The following is a 22,212-nucleotide window of genomic DNA, read 5'->3' as shown; positions in this document are numbered from 1 at the left end:
ATCCGGGAACCAGGGGCCGGGGGAAAAGTGCCAACTCCAGAGAGGAGCGAAACACCCTCCCCTCTGCCAATCCGGGAAGCAGGGGCCGGGGGGAAAGTGCCAACTCCGGGGAGGGGCAAAAAAAATATTCCTCCCCTTTCTGCTCATAGGGGCTGGGAGGGTGAGGACCCGCCCCAAAGAAGGGTGAAAAATTAGCTCCTCCCAACCCAGGGAATAGAGTCCCACCTTGAAGCTTTGGAGCCAGGGGAGAGCGCCCCCTACTGAGCCACGTCACCATATTGCCAATAAACTGGTCCCTCGGCCACTGCCCCCAGGCCGGAGCTGGGCACCCGGGGGGGAAGCCTGTGCCCTGCTCTGCCGTGAAAACTACAAATGAAGCTGCCTGCACTAAATGGAAACACTCCAGGTCTCTCCCCTCTCCCCCCTGCAGGCTGCATGATGCTGTATTAACCACCCCAAAGCAGCATCTGCTGGTGGATGTACCTAAGCCTTTGCTAATTCTGCCTCTTGGGCCGTAGGCAACGGGGCCTAGCGGACAGATCATGGCATTGAGACTCAGCCAACCTGGGCTGGGTTCCAAGTGAGGGTGGGCAAATCGCTTCCCCGGCCCCTGCCTCAGTTTCCCCAACTGTACAATGGGGATAATGATATTGCCCTCCTTTGCAAAGCGCTTTGAGATCTGGTGTCTAAGAGCATAATAAATCATCATTAGACAATCCTCAGTAGGGCCTGGTTCTCCAATACCTTGCACCTAACACCATTCTGGTCTGGGTAGCGTTTCCCACTCACTCTGCATGGTGTCAATGATTGTGCAGGGCCAGAAGTGATGGAAACTCAGCCTCACCGCATATCTAGGAGGAACGTGATGCAGGATTGCAGAAAGCCCCATCCGGGAGCAAATGGGTCACTTGTGCGGCTGGAAAAGGCTCTGAAGCCAGATTTCCAGCCAGTGTCTATTGGCCTCGCTGAGCCAAATTCCCAGAGGTGGAGATTAACCTAACTGTATTAGAGTCAATGGGGCCAGATTCCCCTGCGGGTGTAAACCAGTGAGAGCAATTTACACCATTTGGCACCCAGCCCATTGTAACCAACTTTCCTCCTTGCCCATCCTTGCATGTTTTCAGAGGCTGAACTAACCCTTCCTAGAAGGGGTGTGCTGGCACCCTGCAGCCTCACATTCCAGGCAGCTGATTCAGAGCAAGGAGCTTCCCTCCCCACGCCCCTTTCCTGGGGAAAACCACAATGAATATTTGTTCACTCTGCCTCACAGTTTAGCTGCAGGCCGGCAACTAAAGAGAGATAGCGGGGAAGGAGTAAGGGGCGGAGATCCAACTTCCTTAAATAAACAGGATGTAGCTAAATCCACCCATGCCTCCACAACCTGTTGAGTCTGGGTGCTGGATTCTGATTTGCGTTTACACCTGGGGCAATCCAGAGTCACTCCAGGATCAGAATCTGTCCCCGGCGCTGAGCAGCCAGGCACATAAGCGCTGAGCATGGGTGATAATGTCCATGTGTCATGGGTCTGACCCCCCCCCCCACAAGCCCAAGGGCCTCGATCCTGTGCAGGTCTATGCCCATGCAGAACCTCATTGGCTTACATGTGGCTCAGCTTGCAGGGAACTCAGCCCTCAAAGTCCTGACCCCCTGGGCACTGCTGTAGAGCGCCTCACGGTGGGGGGGGGGGGTCCTTGTCCACGACTGGGGCTCATAGGTGCTCCCCTAATACCAGTAATAATCTAACCAATAGACTTCACTCCTCTCCCTGAGCTGAGAATTGGGCCCCAGTAATCTTGCTTCCCAGCTTCAACCAGGAGAGCCCACTCCTCTTCCCAAGCGGGGAGGAGAACCCAGGCGTCCTGACCCCTGGGAACTCCATCCCACTGTCCATGGGAACAGGACCCAGAAGTCCTGAGTCCCACTCCCCCAACACTAACCACTAAGCCCATCATCTAAGGAGTCCCTGGTGTTGGCTGTCTCTAAGATCCTACTCAGGCTCACGGGAGAGCTGCCTGTAGGGAGTTTCCCAAGCCAGAGTGGCTAATTCAGCTGTGGAGGCAGGTGGGTCTTTCTCTGGAGTTGTGGGTTGGAGGCCCACATGGGGTACTTTTAGTTTTGGGCATCGATCCACCCTAACAATGGTTACACTGAATTAAGCCTGTGGGAGGGGCAGGGGGGGGTGTCTATTGGTTGGGCTGGGGGGGCTGGGAGTCAGGGATAGCCCTCCGGACTCCTGGGTTCTTTCTCCAGCTCTGGGAGGGGAGCGGGATCTAGTGGTTAGACCGGGGGGGCGGGGGCTGGGAGCCAGGACTCCTGGGTTCTCTCTGAGCCCTGCGGGCGGCACTAGGGCCCCGGTGGATCAGGGAGGCGCCTCTGGCCGCGGCTGTGGGGCCCGCCCCGCCGCAGTGACTCGCTCGGGCGTGGCGGGTCCCGCAGTCCCGTCCCGGCCGCTGGCAGAGGCCCGCTGCAGGCAGAGCCCGGAGTCCCGCATCGCCTCCCGCAGGTAGGTCCGGGGGGGCCTCCCCGACTGGCCACCCCGTCGCCCGCTGGGTCCCCGGCTCCTGCCCCCAGCGGATCCCGCCGTGGCCGGCCCCCGTCCTGGCTTCCGCTGCCCCAGATCCCTGGGGCTGGGGGCCGCTCGTGCACCGGGTGGATCCCCAGATGCCCACTGGATCCCCTCCCTTTCTGATCCCCATCCACTGAATCCCCTCCCCTTTCTCCGGGATCCCCTCCCGCCCCCTGGATTCCCTCCCTTCCCCCGGGAATCGCCTTCTGATCCCCATCCACTGGGTCCCCTCCCTTTCTGATTCCCTCCCTTCCCCGGGATCCCCTCCTGGCCCCTGGATTCCCTCCCTTTCCCCTGGGAATCGCCTTCTGATCCCCTCCCTTCCCCCCGGGATTCCCCCCTGAGTACTGGATCGCTTCCCCTCTGGGGATCCCATTTTGATCCCCATCCACTAGATCCCCTCCATTCCCCCAAGATCCCCTCCTACCCCCTGCACAGTGAAGTACCTCCCTTCCCCCTGGGGATCCCCTCTCTGATCCTCATGCACTGGATCCCTCCCTTCCCCCCGGGATCCCTTTCTACCCTCTGAGCACTGGATCCCCTCTTTTTCCCCCTGGGGATTCCCCCTCTGATTCCCTCCCTTCCCTGGGATCCCCTCCTGCCCCCTGCACACTTGATCCCCTCTCCTTCCCCCGTGATCCCCTCCTGCCCCCTGCACACTTGATCCTCTCTCCTTCCCCTGTGATCCCCTGCACACTGGATCCCCTCCCCTTCCCCCTAGGATCCCCTTCTGGTCCCCCATGTGCATTGGATTCCTTCCTCTTTATCCCCTGGTGATTACCCATCTGCACTGAATGCCCTCCCCTTTCTCCACTGGGGATCCCCTTTGAATCCCCCAGGCACATGGGATCCCCTTCCTTCTGCCGGGGGATCCCCTCCTGCCCCCATGCATGCTGGATCCCTCCCCTTTCTTCCTCAGGATTCCCTTTTGAATCCCCCCACACTGGATCCCTGCCCTTCCCCCTGGGGGTCTCTGATCCCCTCCCTCTGGATCTCCTCTTTTCTTCCCTGGAGATTTCAGATCTTCACACACTGGATCCCCATGGTCAAATTCCTTCCTTACTCCATTCTCTCTATCCTTTCCCCTTCCCTGGAGATGTGTCCCTCTGGGTTCCTCCCTCTATAGCATGATCTCTAAATCCCTACCTGGTAATCCCTTTGCCCCATTCGATCCCTTGAAATCTACCCTCCACTCCTACACTGGGGCCTTTTCTCCCCTCTGATGTGGTTGTCTAACCCCCTTCCCACTCCATCCTTTTACACCTCCAACTTTCTGCTCTCTTTGGATTCCTCCCCTAGGATCTCTAGGGCAGTGGCTGTCCAGACGACTGTACCCCTTTCGCGAGTCTGATTTCTCTCATGCACCCCTAAATTGCTCCTTGCTCAAGAAGGATTTGCTGGCCAAACCAGACCTCAAAAGACCAAAGTGTCCCAGCGCGCTAATGCTGACGAATGGCCGACTTTCTCATTTTGACCAGAGCCTTATAAAAGAAATCCGCTGGAATAGCAATATTGTACTTCCATTTCAGTGGCTCGTCTATAGCGCAGTCTAAACGAATCATTGGCTGTATGAAATTTGAGTTTGTACTGACCTCCCTAGTGCTTTTTATGCAGCCTGTTGTAAAACGAGGCGGAGTTGATGGAAGACCTCTGCGTAACCCCAGCGGTACGCGGTACCCGTACTGCTGGTTGGGAACCCCTGCTCTAGGGGATCCTCTTAGGACTAGATTCTCTCTTCCCCTTCCCCCCCCACTCCACTGGATTCCTCCCCCCTGGGGACAACTTGCTCTTCTTTACGCTGGATCGCCCCACCACCATCCCTCCGACTGGGATCCTTCTCCAGGGAGATCTCTTGCCACCCTGAACACTGGATTTCTTCCCCTCCACCTGGATTTCAGGGAATCTTCTGCTTCCTCTTTACACTGGATTCCTTTCCCCACAGGGATCTCTTGACCCCCTTTATGCTGGATTCCTCCCCCTCCACGGGGATTTCAGGGAGTTTCTTCCTTCTCCTTTATGCTGGATTCCTCTCACCCATGGGGAACACGGATACCTCTTCCCCACAGGGACTGTGTGTGTGCGTGCGTCTGTCCGTGCTCTGACCCAGCAAGGAGGGGATCTCTTCTCTTTGGCTCATGTCCCCCCATTAGCGCCCCCCCCACCCCAGCAGATGGGGTGCCAACTGGCTTGCTCAGCCCTGGGCCTAACTAGGCTTCTTGCACACCGGTCCTGGGTCACTGTCCTCCACCCCTTCGCCTGCCCCCCGGCTGGCTGGAGCCTATGAACCTGGTTTGGCCTCCCACCCTGGCTGCTCGCCCATGGAGCTAACGCCCCATTGTCTCTCTCTTCGCCCACGCCCCCAGGCATCTGGCCTGGTGCCCAGAGGCCTCCCGCTGCTCTAGCATCTGCTCCTTTCCCCAGCTGACACCGCACCCAGCTTTCCTGCCCCCCGGGCTGCCACAGTTCCAGCTCTGGGGCGCTCTTCTCGCTTTGGTGTGGCCTGGAGGACAGGTCGAGGCCTCATAGCTCCTGGGTTCTGCTCAGGGGTCTCAGGCGCAGAGGGAAGGCAGTGGGGTCTGGTGGTTAGAGCAGGGGGGGCTGGGAGCCAGGACTCCTGGGTTCTCTTTACAGGTGGAAGAGGAGTGGGGTTTAGTGGTTCGAACACCAAGGCAGGGAGCCGGGAGTCCTGGGTTCTGGTCCCAACTCGGGGAGAGGAGTGGGGTCTGGTGGTTAGAGCAGGGAAGCGCTGGGAGGCAGGACTTCTGTTTCATTCCCCCGCCCCACTCGATTAAATGGAGAGAAAGGTGGGTGGCTGAGTCCATACGACTTTTACTGTCGTACCCCGCTTGTCCTGTGAGCTAGCCTGGCCTCAGGGTGTCGCGTGCTAAAGCTGTCTTGGCAGAGCCCCTATTAAGGCCCAATTAAATCTGTTTGGCCTGCTAATCAAGCCAGCGGTCGACCTGGGAATCAGCTGGGCCCTCGCTGGGGACAGCGATTCTACAGCCCTGGCTGCTCATCTGGGATCCTGCATCTTGCGCATAAAGCGTGTTAGAATCCCGCTTGCTCTCCCCGTCTGCCCCGGGGCCAGTCAGTGGATGCGTTTTGCAGGGAGCTGAGATGGGGCCAGTTTAGCCCAGTCGGCTTCCCCTCCCCCCGCTTACAAATGGGCCGTAGGTGTAGACAATGCCCCAGTGTTCTCTGATTTGCATCGTCTGGGCTCCGCTGTTCCTGCAGCGCCGGCATTAAATCTTCCAAAGCTCGACCCGGTCTGCTGAAACTGGCTGGTGATTTCGCCCGCTGAAAACAGAAGAGGGGAAAATAGTCGCTAACGAAACAAAAGTTCTTTTGTGTCCCTCGGCAGCACCGGCCAGATTTTAAATGAACCCCGGCGGGTGTTCATTTAGTACCTGCTAGGTGGTTATGGCGGGTGTTTTCCCTGTTTCACAGCAGGGGAAACTGAGGCACGGAGCGAGGGCGTGACTGGCTCGAGATCACATGGGACGTTAGTGGCAAAGCTGGGAGGCCTGACTTCCGGTCTCTCCCAATCCAACTTGGAATCATAGAAGATCAGGGTTGGAAGGGACCTCAGGAGGTATCTAGTCCAACCCCCTGCTCCAAGCAGGACCAATCCCCAATTTTTGCCCCAGATCCCTAAATGGCCCCCTCAAGGATTGAACTCACAACCCTGGGTTTAGCAGGCCAATGCTCAAACCACTGAGCTATCCATCCCCCTGTTGAGCTATCCCTGCTTGGGCTTAATTTTTAGGTCCGCCCCAAACCCAAATCTGAGCTGATTGAGTCATTTTCCGACCCAACCCTTCTCCCGAAACCTGCGGCATTGCCACCGGCATCTCCTGCCCGTGGGGTTGGCACAGCGGCGGCTGCGTGCCCTGCCCCGGTCATCTACCCGCTGCTGCGTCGTGTGGCGTGCGGGGGGGCCACAGGTTTCCCACCTGACGCAGACCCAACCCTTGTAGTTGGTCCTGTCGGTTCGGGTCAGGTTACAGGGCTCTGTGTTAAACTACATCCCACTGCCAGAACTGGGGATAGAACCCAGGAGTCCTGACCCCTCCCCGCAACCCGCACATCAGTCCCCTCCGAGCTGACTGCGTTCCTCTCCCAGAGCTCAGAACAGATGTACAGAGAGAGAGATTCCAGAGTTGTTGCTGCCCATCGCCCTTGTATCAGGGCTTTTTTCCACTAGCAGAATCCCCTGTGGATTTCATAGTCTCTCTGCCATGTCTCCCTCTTTGGGGAAAAAAAAATCCTGCCTGGGGTAGGAATTTGGGGTTTTGTTTTGCTATTTTTTATTCATTTCTCCTCTTTCTTGTTTGTTTTGTTTCTGTATAGTGGGTTGGCTGGGGTTCATTGGGTCGCAGGTGCCGTCTGTGTCAGCCTGATGGTGGAAAGGTTTTTGTCAAAGCTGGGGACTTTGAAGCGCGTTCAGAGCTGGGGCTAGAACCCAGGAGTCCTGGCTCCCAGCCCTGCTGCTCTAACCACTAGACACCACTGCCCTCCCAGAGCTGGGAATGGAATGTCAGAGTCCTGGCTCCTAGCCCCTGTGCTCCCCTTCCAGAGCTGGGGTTAGAACCCAGGAGTCCTGGCTTCTAGCCCCCCCCCGGCCTCCCCACTCTAACCACTAGTCCCTGCTCCCATCCCACAACTTGGAATAGAATGTGAGAAGCCTGGCCTCCAGCCCCCCCCCCCCACTCCCCTTCCAGAGTTGAGATTAGAACCCAGGAGTCCCGGCTCCCAACCCCAACCCCTGCTCTAACTACTAGACCCTGCTCCCCTCCCATGCAAAAGCATGGCACCAGATGCCCGTGGTTACTCTCCAGTTTGATTCCCTGTTTTGGCAACAGCCCATCCAGATCCTGCTAGGTGCTGGGGCCCTACCCCCCCCCGGGAGTTAGAGGGCGCTCGGTCCCCTGCAGGTGTGGGCCTTGAAATTGTCCAGGAGCTAACTAACCAGGTGCTTGTGCCAGATGCTTCCCAGAGCATCCTGCTTGCCCCCCTATGGGCTGCTTCTGCTGTGAGGCTACTGAGCAAACACTGCGGGTGGGGCAGAGGGGGCAGTTACTCCTGGGCGAAGACACGTGTCGTCTGTGCTGAAAACCCTCCTGGGAGAGACGTCGTCGTCTCCCCAAGGGGAAAAGGGTGGCCGCGCTTTGTAGCAGAACCACCGGTGGGTTGAGGGGGAGTGGAACTGACCAGCCCTTTGTCTGTTTTCTTTCCAGCCCATCTTTTCGCAGATCTTCCTCCAGCTAGGAAACCGCCCCGATGTTCCTGGTCAAGAACTTCCTAGGAGGAGGAGGAGGAGGAGGGGGAGGAGGCGGAAGCGGGGGCTTCGGCGGGAACATCGGGAATGTGATCGGAGGATTCCTGAGTGGCGGCGGTGGAGGAGGACGGGCTGGAGGTGGGGGAGGCGGTGGCGGAGCCATGGGCATCATCGGGGGAGTGATCAGTGCCATCAGGTTCGTACGTAGCCTTGTTGTTATTGGTTTTGCGCTAATGCCTGGTCTCCGTGACCGAGGCCGGGGCCTCGTCAGGGTGGGCGCCGCCCAGACGCATGGTGAGGGAGATCGGGGTCCCGTCGGGCCGGGCGCTGCCCAGACACACGGTGACCGAGATCGGGGTCCAATTGTGCCGGGCACCGCCCAGACACACGGTGATGGGAATCGGGGTCCCATTGGGCCAGGCGCCGCCCAGACGCACGGTGAGGGAGATCGGGGTCCCATCGGGCCGGGCGCTGCCCAGACGCACGGTGACGGAGATCAGGGTCCTTATCGGGCCGGGCGCTGCCCAGACGCACGGTGACGGAGATCAGGGTCCTTATCGGGCCGGGCGCTGCCCAGACGCACGGTGACGGAGATTGGGGTCCCATCGGGCCGGGCGCCGCCCAAACGCATGGTGAGGGAGATCGAAGTCCCGTCAGGCCGGGTGCTACCCAGACACACGGTGAGGGAGATCGGGGTCCCGTCAGGCCGGGTGCCGCCCAGACGCATGGTGACGGAGATCAGGTTCCTTATCGGGCCGGGTGCCGTCTAGACGCATGGTGACAGAGATCAGGTTCCTTATCGGGCCGGGCGCCGCCCAGACGCACAGTGACGGAGATCGGGGTCCCATCGGGCCGGGTGCTGCCCAAACGCATGGCGAGGGAGATCGGGGTGCCGTCAGGCCGGGTGCTACCCAGACACACGGTGATGGAGATCGGGGTCCTTATCGGGCCGGGCGCCGCCCAGACGCGCGGTGACGGAGATCGGGGTCCTTATCGGGCCGGGCGCCGCCCAGACGCGCGGTGACGGAGATCGGGGTCCTTATCGGGCCGGGCGCCGCCCAGACCCGCGGTGACGGAGATCGGGGTCCTTATCGGGCCGGGCGCCACCCAGACGCGCGGTGACGGAGATCGGGGTCCTTATCGGGCCGGGCGCCGCCCAGACGCGCGGTGACGGAGATCGGGGTCCTTATCGGGCCGGGCGCCGCCCAGACGCGCGGTGACGGAGATCGGGGTCCTTATCGGGCCGGGCGCCGCCCAGACGCGCGGTGACGGAGATCGGGGTCCTTATCGGGCCGGGCGCCGCCCAGACGCGCGGTGACGGAGATCGGGGTCCCATCGGGCCTGGCGCCGCCCAGACGCGCGGTGACGGAGATCGGGGTCCCATCGGGCCTGGCACTGCCCAGACAGACTTTAAGAGACAGCCTTTGCCATTTCAATAGATAAGGAAGGCTCATTACCCCATTTTCTAGTCGGAGGAACTGAGGCCCAGAGAGATCAATGTGCATCTTTTCCTCCTTGGAGACTTTGGACAGTTCGAGAGCGGGGGTCCGGGCACTAGGACTCCTGGGTTCTTTTCTCGGATTGGATTGGGGTTGGGGGGAGTGCCTTTGGATCAAGGACAGTGGGATGAGTTTGTCTGTGCCAGTCTCCAATAGTGGGAGGAGAAACCCCAGACAGGCTCCTTAATTGTTGTCTTTCTGTTTGCTGGCCAAAGGGGCTGGTTTGAATGGCTGGATCTGCAGGGCGGGCGCAGCATGGGGAGCTGCATGGTAATAATACTTCACTCTCATCTAGCATTTTTCATCTGTAGCTCTCAAAGTGCTGTGTTAAGGAGGGCAGAATCACAGAGATGTCGGACTGGAAGGGACCTCGAGAGATCACCTAGTCCACACCTCCTCCTCCTCTCCCCTCCCTCCAGTTTACTGGGCCAAGTAAACCTAGACCATGCCTGAGAGGGGTTTTTCCAGCCTGTTCTTAAAAACCTCCAACCATGGGTATTCCACAACCTCCCTTGATCACCTGTTCCAGAGCCTAACTCCCCTGAGAGTTACAAAGTTTTTCCTAATACCTCACCTCAATCTCCCTTCCTGCCAGTTAAGCTAATTCCTTCTTGTCCTCTCCTCAAATGGATATGAAGAATCACCGTCCTCTTTATATCAACCTTTTACACGTCATTATCCCCATTTTACAGATGGGGAAACTGAGGCTCGGTAAGTGACGTGCCTAAAGTTGGCCAGCGGCTGGGTCAGTCTCTCATCCCCAGCTGCTGTGCCCTGCCCCGACCTGGAGGGACCTGCTTTAGAGGGTGAGAGGAGAGGTCAGCCCTGGTGGCTGCTGAGTGGCCGGGAAGGGTAGTGGATTATGTGTCGGGGGCATAGATCTTGCTAGGAACTGGACTGAATTTATTACAGGCAGGGGCCACCATACAGCCATCCAGGGTGGGGAGTGTAACAATTTTCAGCCAGGCCAGATTCGAACTGGTGAACCTGTGGGTGAAAGGCTCCCTAGCCTAAAGGCTCCTAAAGAGTCTGGCTGTGTCCCTGACGATACTGTTGTTGGCTGTAGGGGCCTGTTTATTGGTGTTCACGCTCTCCTCTGGACTTGCTTCAATGTGTCCACATCTTTCCCGAAATGTGGCGCCCAGAACTGGACACAATCCTCCAGCTGAGGCCTAATCAGCGCGGAGTAGAGCGGAAGAATCTCTTCTCGTGTCTTGCTTACAACACTCCTGCTGATACAGCCCAGAATGGTGTTTGCTTTGTTTTTTTTTTGGTTGGGCAAGAGTGTGACGCTGTTCACCCCTATTTAGCTAGTGGTCCACTCTGACCCCCAGACCCCTTTCTGCAGTACTCCTTCCTAGGCCGTCACTTCCCATTGTGTATGTATGCACCTGATTGTTCCTTCCTAAGTGGAGCACTTGGCATTTGTCCTTGTTGAATTTCATCCTATTGACTTCAGAGCATCTCTCCAGTTTGTCCAGGTCATTCTGGATTTTCATCCTCTCCTCCGAAGCACTTGCAACCCCTCCCGGCTTGCTATCGTCTGCAAACTTTATAAGGGTCCTCTCTATGCCATTATCTAAATCACTGATGAAGATATTGAACAGAACCGGACCCAGGACTGATCCCAGCGGGACCCCACTCGTTAGGCCCTTCCAGCATGACTGTGAATCACTGATAACTACTCTCTGGGAACGTATCCCAGATCCTTCCGGGATCTGTTGATGCTGGGGCACCAGAGGAGCGTGTGGTGTTTTGGGGTTCACCCAGGCTGGGCGAGGTGCTGGCAGGCTGAGACAAAGGAACTGAGCAATCTGATCTCTGTCTGGCCTGGAAATGCTGGACAGGAGACCGAGTCTCTGAGACGCTCGTTTTCAGTTTAATTCCCGTCTTGGCCTTTCTCCCCGTTACTTGGCATCACTTGACCCATGGGCCTTTGTGAATCAACTCACTTGGCTTTCATCTCGTAAATCACCAGCCGCTGATTGAGCTCCATCGAGGGTCTGCTTGATGGGCTGGAGGAGAGCAGAGGATCTGTAGTGGGGGCCCAGTGAGAGGGGCTGGTCCCTCCAGGGCGATTTCAGGGCTGGAGAGGTCTTGATTTCAGTTTGCAGGCTGGGTAAAGGCTGGGCATTGAAGGCACCCAGAGTTACAGGGCAGGCGGTGACCCATCCCCTTACTGGTCTGGCTTGAACCCCAGAATCCCGTGGCCTCTTGGGGGAAGTGGATTCTCCCTTGCTAGGAGGTGTTGCTTTGAATGTGGTGCCCTGCCCTATTGATGGGGTGGCGGGATTAGGGCTGGCTGGGCGGCTCTGCCTTGTTTTGCTTTTTAGTCAGACTGGTTTGTCCACATGGTGGGAACTAGCTAGAGGCCCAGGCCCCAGGAAAACCCTGACGAGCGCAGGGGAGAGTTCCCGTTTTCTCTGTCCCCGCCTCGGTTCTTCCCCTGATGCTGGGCTCTTCTGTCATCACTGATAGTCCCCCCAGTGCTTTCCATGCATAAGATCTCCAAGCACCTGGCAAACCATATACGCAGGGATCCCTCACCCAGCACTGAAATGCAGCCACCTCTGGGGGTGGGGTGTGGCAGCTGTTTATACAGGGATCTACCTCTAAATTGGAAAGTGGTTCTGCAGTTTATCATGCCATGTATTGTGTGTAGGGGAGGCAGCGTGGTCTAGTGGCTGGGATACTGAACTGGGAGATAGGAGCCCTAAGTTCTGTTCCCAGCTCTGCTGTTGTCTCTGTGTGAGCCTGGATGTGACTCTGTGCCTCAAGTTTCCCCCTCTGTATAGCAGGGAGGTGCTCTTCCATGTATTATGGTGGCACACTAGGAACCCCAGGTGCCAGGTGCTGTACAGACACACAACTAAGGGGTGGCTCCTGTTTCAGGTGCATCATTTCACTTGACAACAGCCGGATCTTCACTTCTGGGATGCTTTTGTCTCAGCCACCTCTCTTCTATAGCACTCGAAATATTAAATACATTAAATATTAAGGAACTGGACTGGGACTTGGGGAATCTTGGTTCAATGCCTGGCTGCATCACTGGGATCCCTGTGTGATCTTGGGCAAATCACTGCATCTCACTGGGCCTCATTTTCCCCAGCTGTAAAACTGGAATAATAACTATTCCCTTGTCTATGCAGATTGGAAGCTCGTGGGATCAGGTACTGTCTCAGTCAGGTTCTGTGCAGCGCCTGGCACAGTGGGGCCCTGATCTCGGTTGGGGTCCGTGAAGCACCTGGCGCGACGGGGGCCCTGATCTCGGTCGGGGTCCGTGAAGCGCCCGGCGCGACGGGGGCCCTGATCTCGGTCGGGGTCCGTGAAGCGCCCGGCGCGACGGGGGCCCTGATCTCGGTCGGGGTCTGTGAAGCGCCCGGCGCGACGGGGGCCCTGATCTCGGTCGGGGTCCGTGCAGTGCCTGGCACAGTGGGGCCCTGATCTCGGTCGGGGTCCGTGCAGCACCCGGTGCGACGGGGCCCTGATCTCGGTCGGGGTCTGTGAAGCGCCCGGTGCGACGGGGCCCTGATCTCGGTCGGGGTCCGTGCAGCGCCCGGCGCGACGGGGGCCCTGATCTCGGTCGGGGTCCGTGCAGCGCCCGGCGCGACGGGGGCCCTGATCTCGGTCGGGGTCCGTGCAGCGCCCGGCGCGACGGGGGCCCTGATCTCGGTCGGGGTCCGTGCAGCGCCCGGCGCGACGGGGGCCCTGATCTCGGTCGGGGTCCGTGCAGCGCCCGGCGCGACGGGGGCCCTGATCTCGGTCGGGGTCCGTGCAGCGCCCGGCGCGACGGGGGCCCTGATCTCGGTCGGGGTCCGTGCAGCGCCCGGCGCGACGGGGGCCCTGATCTCGGTCGGGGTCCGTGCAGCGCCCGGCGCGACGGGGGCCCTGATCTCGGTCGGGGTCCGTGCAGCGCCCGGCGCGACGGGGGCCCTGATCTCGGTCGGGGTCCGTGCAGCGCCCGGCGCGACGGGGGCCCTGATCTCGGTCGGGGTCCGTGCAGCGCCCGGCGCGACGGGGGCCCTGATCTCGGTCGGGGTCCGTGCAGCGCCCGGCGCGACGGGGGCCCTGATCTCGGTCGGGGTCCGTGCAGCGCCCGGCGCGATGGGGGCCCTGATCTCGGTCGGGGTCCGTGCAGCGCCCGGCGCGACGGGAGCCCTGATCTCGGTCGGGGTCTGTGAAGCGACGGGGGCCCTGATCTCGGTCGGGGTCCGTGCAGCGCCCGGCGCGACGGGGGCCCTGATCTCGGTCGGGGTCCGTGCAGCGCCCGGCGCGACGGGAGCCGTGATCTCGGTCGGGGTCCGTGCAGCGCCCGGCGCGACGGGGGCCCTGATCTCGGTCGGGGTCCGTGCGGCGCCCGGCGCGACGGGGGCCCTGATCTCGGTCGGGGTCCGTGCGGCGCCCGGCGCGACGGGGGCCCTGATCTCGGTCGGGGTCCGTGCGGCGCCCGGCGCGACGGGGGCCCTGATCTCGGTCGGGGTCCATGCGGCGCCCGGCGCGACGGGAGCCGTGATCTCAGTCGGGGTCCGTGCAGCGCCCGGCACGATGGGGGCCCTGATCTCGGTCAGGGTCCGTGCGGCGCCCGGCGCGACGGGGGCCCTGATCTCGGTCGGGGTCCGTGCGGCGCCCGGCGCGACGGGGGCCCTGATCTTGACGGGTGCTGCCATAATGCAAATATATAATAACTTTACCAGATGGACGTGTGTGTATAAAAGACCCTTCATAATTGTTTCCTCTTTCTTTCCCCCTCTGTTTCACAGTGAAGCAGCAGCTCAGTATAATCCGGAGCCACCGGTAAGTCCTGATTACCGTTCTCCTGTTCTAGCCCTGCCTGTCCTGCGTCTAACGACTCCTGTCAGATATTAACGCCGGCCCTGGACAGGCTGAGTCTGTAGCAAAGCACGTGGGGGAGGGTTCTCTGGCACGGAGCCCCACTGCTTTTGTCGGGGTAAGCCGCGGGAATGCAGGCGTCCGCCCAGGAGTAAGTGTTCTGGGGTTTGTTTTGTTTTTTAAAGTGACTTGCAAAGATGAGTAAATGGGGCTCATGTCCTTGGCTGCTTGTTCACGGAGCACAAAGGCAGCCCAAGGTGTTGTGTCGTACGTGAGAAATTCATGTCTCCTGATCCCTGTTTGTCCTGGAGGACGCTGTGGACGACTGGAGAACTGGATCGTGCCCTGCAAAGAAAATCTTATTGACCGGAAAGGGAGGGGAAAGTGGCTTTTATTCATTCAGGTTGTCTCTCTTTGGGCCAGATCCTCCTCTGGTGGTGTAAACTGGTTCTCTTGAAATCAGTGCCCTGGCGGGGGATCTGGCCCCATTGACTCCAGTGGCTTGAGACTCATTTACACAGGCTGGGGATCTGACACCGGTGGAGTGACGCCCATTTACCCCACCGGCAAGCCTGTCTCATTCCTGATTTACACCATCTGAGTATCTGTCCCTTTGTGGGTTGTCAATGTCCAGCTCTATTTAACTCAGGGTACTCTTGGGGGAAAACGCTTTCTGCTAACGATCCACCCCAAACCTGCTTATAAAATATCCAAACCTGCCTTGCAATGAGCTGAAAGTCTCCTGCTTTCCTTGTCTATCCAAACAAGAGCTGGGTTCCCTGCGTCCGGGCTGTCCAGATATCCACTCCTCTTGGACTATGTCTCAGTTTCAGATACTTAAACGTTTTTTGCTAAGGAATCTGCGCCTGCCAGTGGAGGACTGAAAATCGCTCTAGGGTCCTGGTGCTTCCCCTTTGGGTCATTGGAGAGACGTGTATATGTTTAAACCACCCTGGCTATTTATATTTTGTAACTTTCTGTTTATTTCGGCCCCCCCCCCCCAGCCCCCTCGCAGCCACTTCTCCAACGTGGAAGCGAACGAGAGCGAGGAAGTACGCCAGTTTCGGCGCCTCTTCACGCAGCTGGCTGGAGATGTAAGTATTTTCCCGTCCTCTCTCTTTGCATCCATCAGAAAGGGTCCCCGGCCCAGCCCTGAGGGCATCTCGCTGGGCCAAAATTTTCACTGAGGGCCTCTGATATTTATGTTAGGGGGGGCTCCGAATCGAGACTCCTCGGGCCTGACTCCCAGCCAATTCATAACCCCTTTGCAAATCAGGCCTCTGGTTACCCTGTGACCTTTCCTCTCCTTTGACTTTCTCTCCGTAGATAGCCCTGCCCAGAATCCTCTGCAGCATGGGACTCTAGTGGGTTATGGGTAGGGCCCTCCCAAATTCACAGCCATGAAAAACGCATCACAGACTGCAAAATCTGGTCTCCCACCGTGAAATCTGGTCTTTTGTGGGCTTTTACCCTATTCTATACAGATGTCACGGGGGAGACCAGTGTTCTCAAATTGGGGGTCCTGACCCAAAAGGGAGTTGTGGGGGGGGGTGGTCACAAGGTTATTTTAGGAGTGTGTGGTATTGTCACCCTTCCTTCTGCGCTGCCTTCGGAGCTGGGCGGCTGGAGATCAGCGGTTGGCGAGGTGCCCAGCTCTGAAGGCAGGGCCCTCCCAGCAGGAGCACAGAAGTAAGGGTAGCAGTATCGCAACCCCCCCAACATTAACCTCGCACCCCCCCCAACTCCTTTTTGGGTCAGGACCCCTACAATTACAACACCGTGTAATTTCAGATTGAGATAGCTGAAATCATGAAATGGATGATTTAAAAAATCCTATGACCGTGAAATTGACCAAAATGGACCGTGAATTTGGTAGGGCCCTCGTTAAGGGGTGAAGAATGGGTGCAAGGAGGCAGCCGCCTCCATCCTGGAGCAGCCGGGAGGTGGCTCCCTGCCGGGTGATCTGCTCCAGAGAGACCAGGCAGGGCGAGAGTCACTCCAGCCCCGTGTGACGTCCCCCTTGTCTCTGTGCTTTGCGGCAGGATATGGAAGTGAGCGCCTCTGAGCTGATGAACATTCTCAACAAGGTGGTGACCAGACGTAAGTGGGGCCCGCAGTCCGTTTAAATCAAACCCTGCCTTGGTCGATTCATTTACGAAATGGTTAAAAGGTCCGGGCCGGCTGGACCCTGCCTCCCAGAGCATGGTAACCGTTCGTCCTGATGCTACAGAGGACCTAGGGAATGCCAGGACTCCTGGGTTCCATTTTCGGCTGACTCGGGGTTTGACCTCAGGCAATGTGCTTTGGTTTCCTAGATTCATTGGTTTTAAGGCCAGAAGGGACAGTTGTCACGGAGTGTGGGGGAGTCGGGGCTCTGCACCCCACACTTCCTACGATTCACAGTAACTCTCAGCCAGCCAGTAAAACAGAAGATTTATTAGATGACAGGAACACAGTCCAAAACAGAGCTCGTAGGTACAGGAAACAGGATCCCTCAGTTAGGTCCATCTTGGGGGGCAGGGAGCTCCAAACTGATACTCCCTCCAGCCTCTCCTCCGGCCATTGTCTCTTTCCCGGGCAAGGAGGCCACCTGATCTCTTTGTTTGCCAACACCTTCAGCTGGCACCTTGCAGGGGAGGGGCCCAGGTCATCAGTTGCCAGGAGACAGGGTGTTGTCTGCGTTCTCTGTGCAGACAGCATCACACTGTCCCTCTGCTCTGCAACAATCACACACCCTTATCCCACCACCTTGATACTTAAGAAATGCACAGGGGACTTTTGTGATCATCTCGCCTGACCTGTATAATGCAGGCCAGGGATTCCTGCATCCAGCCCATATCTGGTGGCTGAGCTAGCCGACTGCCCTCTCTGAACAATGGGGGACGATGCTGAACTTCTGGTATCTCCATGGCACTGAGATGCCTGGCGCTGGACCCTGCGCCCCAGATGCAGTAGGTGCCATGCAGAGCTCCGTGGCCTGGTGCCCTGTCGTATTTACTCCTCCCGCACCATCTGAAATTGCTCTCTTGCCTTCCAGATCCTGACCTGAAGACAGACGGGTTCGGGATTGACACCTGTCGCAGCATGGTGGCTGTCATGGATGTATCCTCCTCCAGACTGATGTCTGCGCCCAGGAGCCTTTAAAGATACCAGGGCCTGATTCACAGCTCCCGTGTCTTTGTTCTCCCTATATTCTAGGCCCTGCCCAGCCCCTGCTATCGGTCTCCAGGCTGCCCTAACTCAAACTTCACCCCCTATGGGCCCTGGGGGGCAGAGAATAGCCACAGCACAGTGCGCTCTGGCCATGTCCCTGATCTGCCCCCTACGCTGGCTGGGGAGATCCCCTGCATGGGTGAGAGTCTCAGGGGGCTGTTTCCACCCATGTTGAAGGCCCCTGTGCTGCTGGATCCTCTCCCCGCAGCTTGGCAGGGCCCCGGGTGGCTTTGGCCGACGTCTTTGTTCCTTGACCTCGAGCGCTTCAGAGCGACACGACCGGGAAGCTGGGCTTCGAGGAGTTCAAGTATTTGTGGGGGAACATCAAGAAGTGGCAGGTAGAGAGATCGGGGGGAGGGGGGCGGTTATCACGTGTGGCTGAGACCCGACCGTACCCCCCCCCTCTGGTGTGGGAACAGGAGTGGGAACGAGAGACCTTGGGGCTCCCAGTCTGGGGGGGGCCTTTTCAAGAGCGCTGGACTCCAAGCAGCCTTCCCGGCTGGAATTGACATGCGTTACTTTCAGCCCTGCGTGTGTGTGTGTGTGTGTGGGGGGGAACCTTGCTGCTGCATTGCCTTCTGGGTACCCAGAATTCCCAGCGCCGCACCCCTGCCTACCTGCCAGAGGTACTGGGGGTGCCCGGCAGGGGGGCAGCTGGGATCCGAGCAGTCCCCTCCTTGGGGGCAGAGTTAAGGGGCTGCGTTGCCTTTGATGTCCCCCTCCCTGCTCCCTCCGTCACCCAGCGCTCTAGGGAGGGGCTGCCGTTTTAGTCGGGGGGGGCGTCTCTCTCGTGTCCCTCATGCCCCCCATGTGCCACTTGAGTGGTGGGGTGGTGGTTTCTTATTTCCCTCCCCTGCTCTGCCATTCTCCGGGGGGGGGATCTCGGCTTCTGTCCCTTCCCCCGTCGCCCATATCTGCCATCTCTCTGCCTGTGGTCCCCCTCCCTGCCCAGCCCCAGTCTGCAGCTGGGTGTTTGTGCTGGGGGGGGGGGGACCTCTCTTAGCCCATAACCAACTTGTCTCCCCCCCCCCCCCCCAGTGTGTCTACAAACAGTACGACACGGACCGATCCGGCACCATCGGGAGCAGCGAGCTGCCAGGCGCCTTCGAGGCAGCGGGTAAGGAGCCGCCGAGGGGTGGGATTGGTGGGCGGGGGAGTGACTGTCTCAGGTCGATGGGGAGTGACTGTCTCTGCCCCCCACCCCCAGGCTTCCGGCTGAACGAGCAGCTGTACCAGATGATCGTGCGCAGGTACTCGGACGAGAATGGCCACATGGACTTCGACAACTTCATCAGCTGCCTGGTTCGCCTGGACGCCATGTTCCGTAAGTGGCCTGCGGGTCGGTCCTGGGGATGGGGGGGAGGGTTCTGGGGTCCCGCCTCTAGTGTGGGCTGGGCCCCTCCCATCTGGGTTTAGCTCTGTGTTTGTACAGCGCCTGGCACAATGGGGCCTGGTCCATGACAGGGGCTCCTAGGTGCTACCGTAATCCACCTACTAGCAATAAAAATGTACAGCGCCTGGCGCATTATGCTAATGGAAGACATAATGCAAAAAACCAACAGCAATGGTTGGTCTGGCACCTGAGCTGGTTTCTCTCTCATCCCGACCCCTCTGCCCTGGCCTCTGGCGAAATGGATTTCTGTCAGTGACTCGGCGCTCCAGCCAGAAACCGAGGGGTTAATCCTAACCAGTTCATGGGAACCCCCTGGTTCTGGACCTGTGAGGTCAAGGGGGTGGGCCACCGGCGTTTGCCTTGGAGAGAGGATGGCTCGTTAGCGATTGGAGCACAGGGATGGAGATCAGGACTCCTGGGTTCTATCCCCTGCTCTAGGAGGGGAGTGGGGGCTGGTGGTTAGAGCCGGAGGGGGCTGGGAGCCAGGACTCCTGAGTTCTATCCCCTGCTCTAGGAGGGGAGTGGGGGCTGGTGGTTAGAGCAGGGGGTGGGGGGGCTGGGAGCCAGGACTCCTGGGTTCTATCTCCATGATCAGGGGGTAGAGATCGGGGCGGCTCCTGCTGTGCCAGGCGCTGCACAGACACGTGCTGAGAGGCAGTCCCAGCCCCCAATTTAGACAGTGGGGGAGGGAGAGAGAGGCAGGATTATCACCCCCCCACCCTGGCTCACAGGTCGCTCACAGATAACTGAGATCTCCGGAGTCCCAGCCCACTGTGTTAACCATGAGGCCGCCCTTCCCCCTCTCCTCTCTACTCCTACAGGTGCCTTCAAGTCTCTGGATAAGGATGGGGACGGGCAGATCCGGGTGAACATCCAGGAGGTGAGTGAGGTGGGAGGCTGGCTGCCCCCTGGCCTTTACCTTCCTGCTCTCTAGCAAGGGACCCCGATGTGGTTCCTGCCTCCCTCGCAGGGCTGGCCAGGAACTCCTGGGTTAGCGGGTCCAGCCCGGCTTCCGCAGGCCACTCCTGGTGGAGCGGGGGCCGGGGCCAGGGACCTTCCCAGCTGCGTGAGGAGCAGCCGCAGCCCCAGCAAAGCCGGAGCATCCTATTGGGGTCCATGGGGAATGGCCCCTCTGCCAGCCCCGCACCCCCACCCCATTGGGGTCCACGGGGAATGGCCCCTCCCCTGGCCCTGCACCCCCACCCCATTGGGGTCCATGGGGAATGGCCCCTCCCCTGGCCCTGCACCCTCACCCCATTGGGGTCCACGGGGAATGGCCCCTCCCCTGGCCCTGCACCCCCACCCCATTGGGGTCCATGGGGAATGGCCTCTCCCCTGGCCCTGCACCCCCACCCCATTGGGGTCCACGGGGAATGGCCCCTCCCCTGGCCCTGCACCCCCACCCCATTGGGGTCCATGGGGAATGGCCCCTCTGCCAGCCCCGCACCCCCACCCCATTGGGGTCCATGGGGAATGGCCCCTCCCCCCTGGCCCCGCACCCCCACCCCATTGGGGTCCACGGGGAATGGCCCCTCCCCTGGCCCTGCACCCCCACCCCATTGGGGTCCACGGGGAATGGCCCCTCCCCACTCCACCTTAAAAACAGGGGCCAATCCTCTCCCGCCCCTGGGTTCTGCGAGCCCGTCTGACGCCTGGGCGGTCTGTATTTCGTATTGCCCGGCCCTGCTCTCTCCTGACCACTCTTCCACTCTGCCCTGCAGTGGCTGCAGCTCACCATGTACTCCTAAGATCCTGTGCGCCAGCCTGGACCGACGGCCCGGAGCGCGTCCCCGGGCTCCATGCTGCGACCTGGGCCTCTCCACGGCAGCTGCGACCCGCCCTTCTCTTCGCTTTCTGATTTCCAACCCTCCCCCCGCCCCCCGCTCCCTGGAAGACCAGGTGTGCCCTCCTCTCCATCCCCCACCTTAGCCGGCTCTGCTCCGGGACGCCCGGCCGCTCAGTCTGGTGCTGTGTACGGTCTGGGGGGGAGGGAGGGGGGCCTTCCGATTTGGAGGTATGTTTGCTGCCATGTGATCCACGCTTCAGTGATCCCTCTTCGGGCCCCAGGGATCTCCCAGCTCCGGCGGGAGGGGGGGCAGAAACGAAGCCAAATGCAGCCATCCGTGGAGCTCTTTACCCCTCCCCACACACGCCGGCAGATTTTAACTTCCCGATCGTCTGGGATTCCGGCTCCCTCCCTGGCTGGAATTTCGTCGGTGGAATGGGAGCCCACCAGGCCAGTTCCTTTCCCTGCATGCAGTTTCTCCGCCCAGGCCCTAGCAAGGCTGGGCATGGGGCGGGGGCAGGTGGCAAAGCTTTTGACTGTGGCAGACATGGCAGCCCACCTGGCTCTCCGTCTTCCTCTAGTGACTAGGTCATGTATAGCGATTTTATCCGGCTGCTGCAGGTAGAGGGTTGTGCTTTTTAGGTCCGGAGGTGCTGGGTTCGATCCCCCGCAGACCACCCAAGCCAGGGAAGGCATCTGATGGGCATCAAGTGCCCCCCGTCCCCAAGGGCATCAGGTGAGGCCGCTGCCGAGCTGGGGCATATGCCAGTCTGGGGCTGCCCCGCTCGGTGGTGGCATTTTGGAAGGCAGGAGGGATGCCCGGGCTGTTGGGGGTTTGCCCTGGAACGTACCAGCTGTATCTCTCACTGACGCCCACCGTGTTTTCTAAAGCTCAATAGAAACGATAATAAAGTTCTATAATAACATGTCACCAGAGCTCGGAGGCGTCTCTTTTCCGCCCCTGCCCTGCGTTCCAGCTAAACGTATGCTCCCTGCCAACCCCCTGTCTAGGAGCTGTCACTGTTCTCATACGTCATGCCTTCCCCCCTCTCCCCTGAAGCACTGACAGTTTAGGTCACTGCAATGCAGCTGCCTCTGGGGTGGAATGCAGCGGCTGTTTTTAACAGCACACAACAGCTTAACCGGCCTTACTGTGGTGCTTGTGTGGGCCCCCTTGTCTGAGCACCTCACATTCTTTAATGTGTTTAGCCTCACAAGGTAGTCCAGTGCTACTCTCCCCGTGCACAGATGGGAAAATTGAGGCATGGAGCTGCAGTGACTTGCCCAAGCTTACTCAGAAGGAGTAGGGAATTCAACCCGAGTTTTGCTGAGTCCCAGGGTGGTGGCCAAAGGGGAAAATTTTAGGGATGCAGAATTATCCAAACTGGGATTTAACCAGTTGGATGTTTAGTCGCAAAAGGGTCAATGGAAAAATAAATGGGCCCAAATTTAAACACCTCCCATCTGTAAATCCACATCTTGACATCAAAGGACTTGCACCGGATTTCAGCTGGTGTTAACTGAGAACAGACTCTGACCCCAACGCCCTGAGCTCTTACTTTGGTTCCAGACTCAGTCGTTACGTGCTACCGTGTCAACTGCCCGTCTCTGCCCTTTTTGGCATCCCTGCCTGAACTGGGGACGCGC

General features: G+C 59.2%; 1 protein-coding gene across 1 annotated transcript; it reads left to right on the top strand.

Moving 5' to 3' along the window:
- The first annotated feature begins 2,351 nt into the window (after window positions 1–2,351).
- Window positions 2,352–21,496, top strand: CAPNS1 (calpain small subunit 1). The gene is made up of 11 exons (XM_048833173.2): window positions 2,352–2,503; window positions 7,804–8,040; window positions 14,104–14,137; window positions 15,178–15,267; window positions 16,216–16,273; window positions 17,211–17,275; window positions 17,656–17,724; window positions 18,425–18,503; window positions 18,594–18,710; window positions 19,601–19,659; window positions 20,501–21,496. The coding sequence occupies exons 2-11, from the start codon at window positions 7,847–7,849 to the stop codon at window positions 20,525–20,527; spliced, it is 792 nt and encodes a 263-aa protein (XP_048689130.2). The 5' UTR covers window positions 2,352–2,503; window positions 7,804–7,846; the 3' UTR covers window positions 20,528–21,496.
- Window positions 21,497–22,212: the final 716 nt, after the last annotated feature.

Source organism: Caretta caretta, chromosome 23 (assembly GCF_965140235.1).
Source record: "Caretta caretta isolate rCarCar2 chromosome 23, rCarCar1.hap1, whole genome shotgun sequence".
In the NCBI taxonomy this organism is placed as follows: Eukaryota; Metazoa; Chordata; order Testudines; family Cheloniidae; genus Caretta; species Caretta caretta.
The sequence above is the reverse complement of the archived record's forward strand: the minus strand, read 5'-3'. Positions and strand labels throughout refer to the sequence as shown.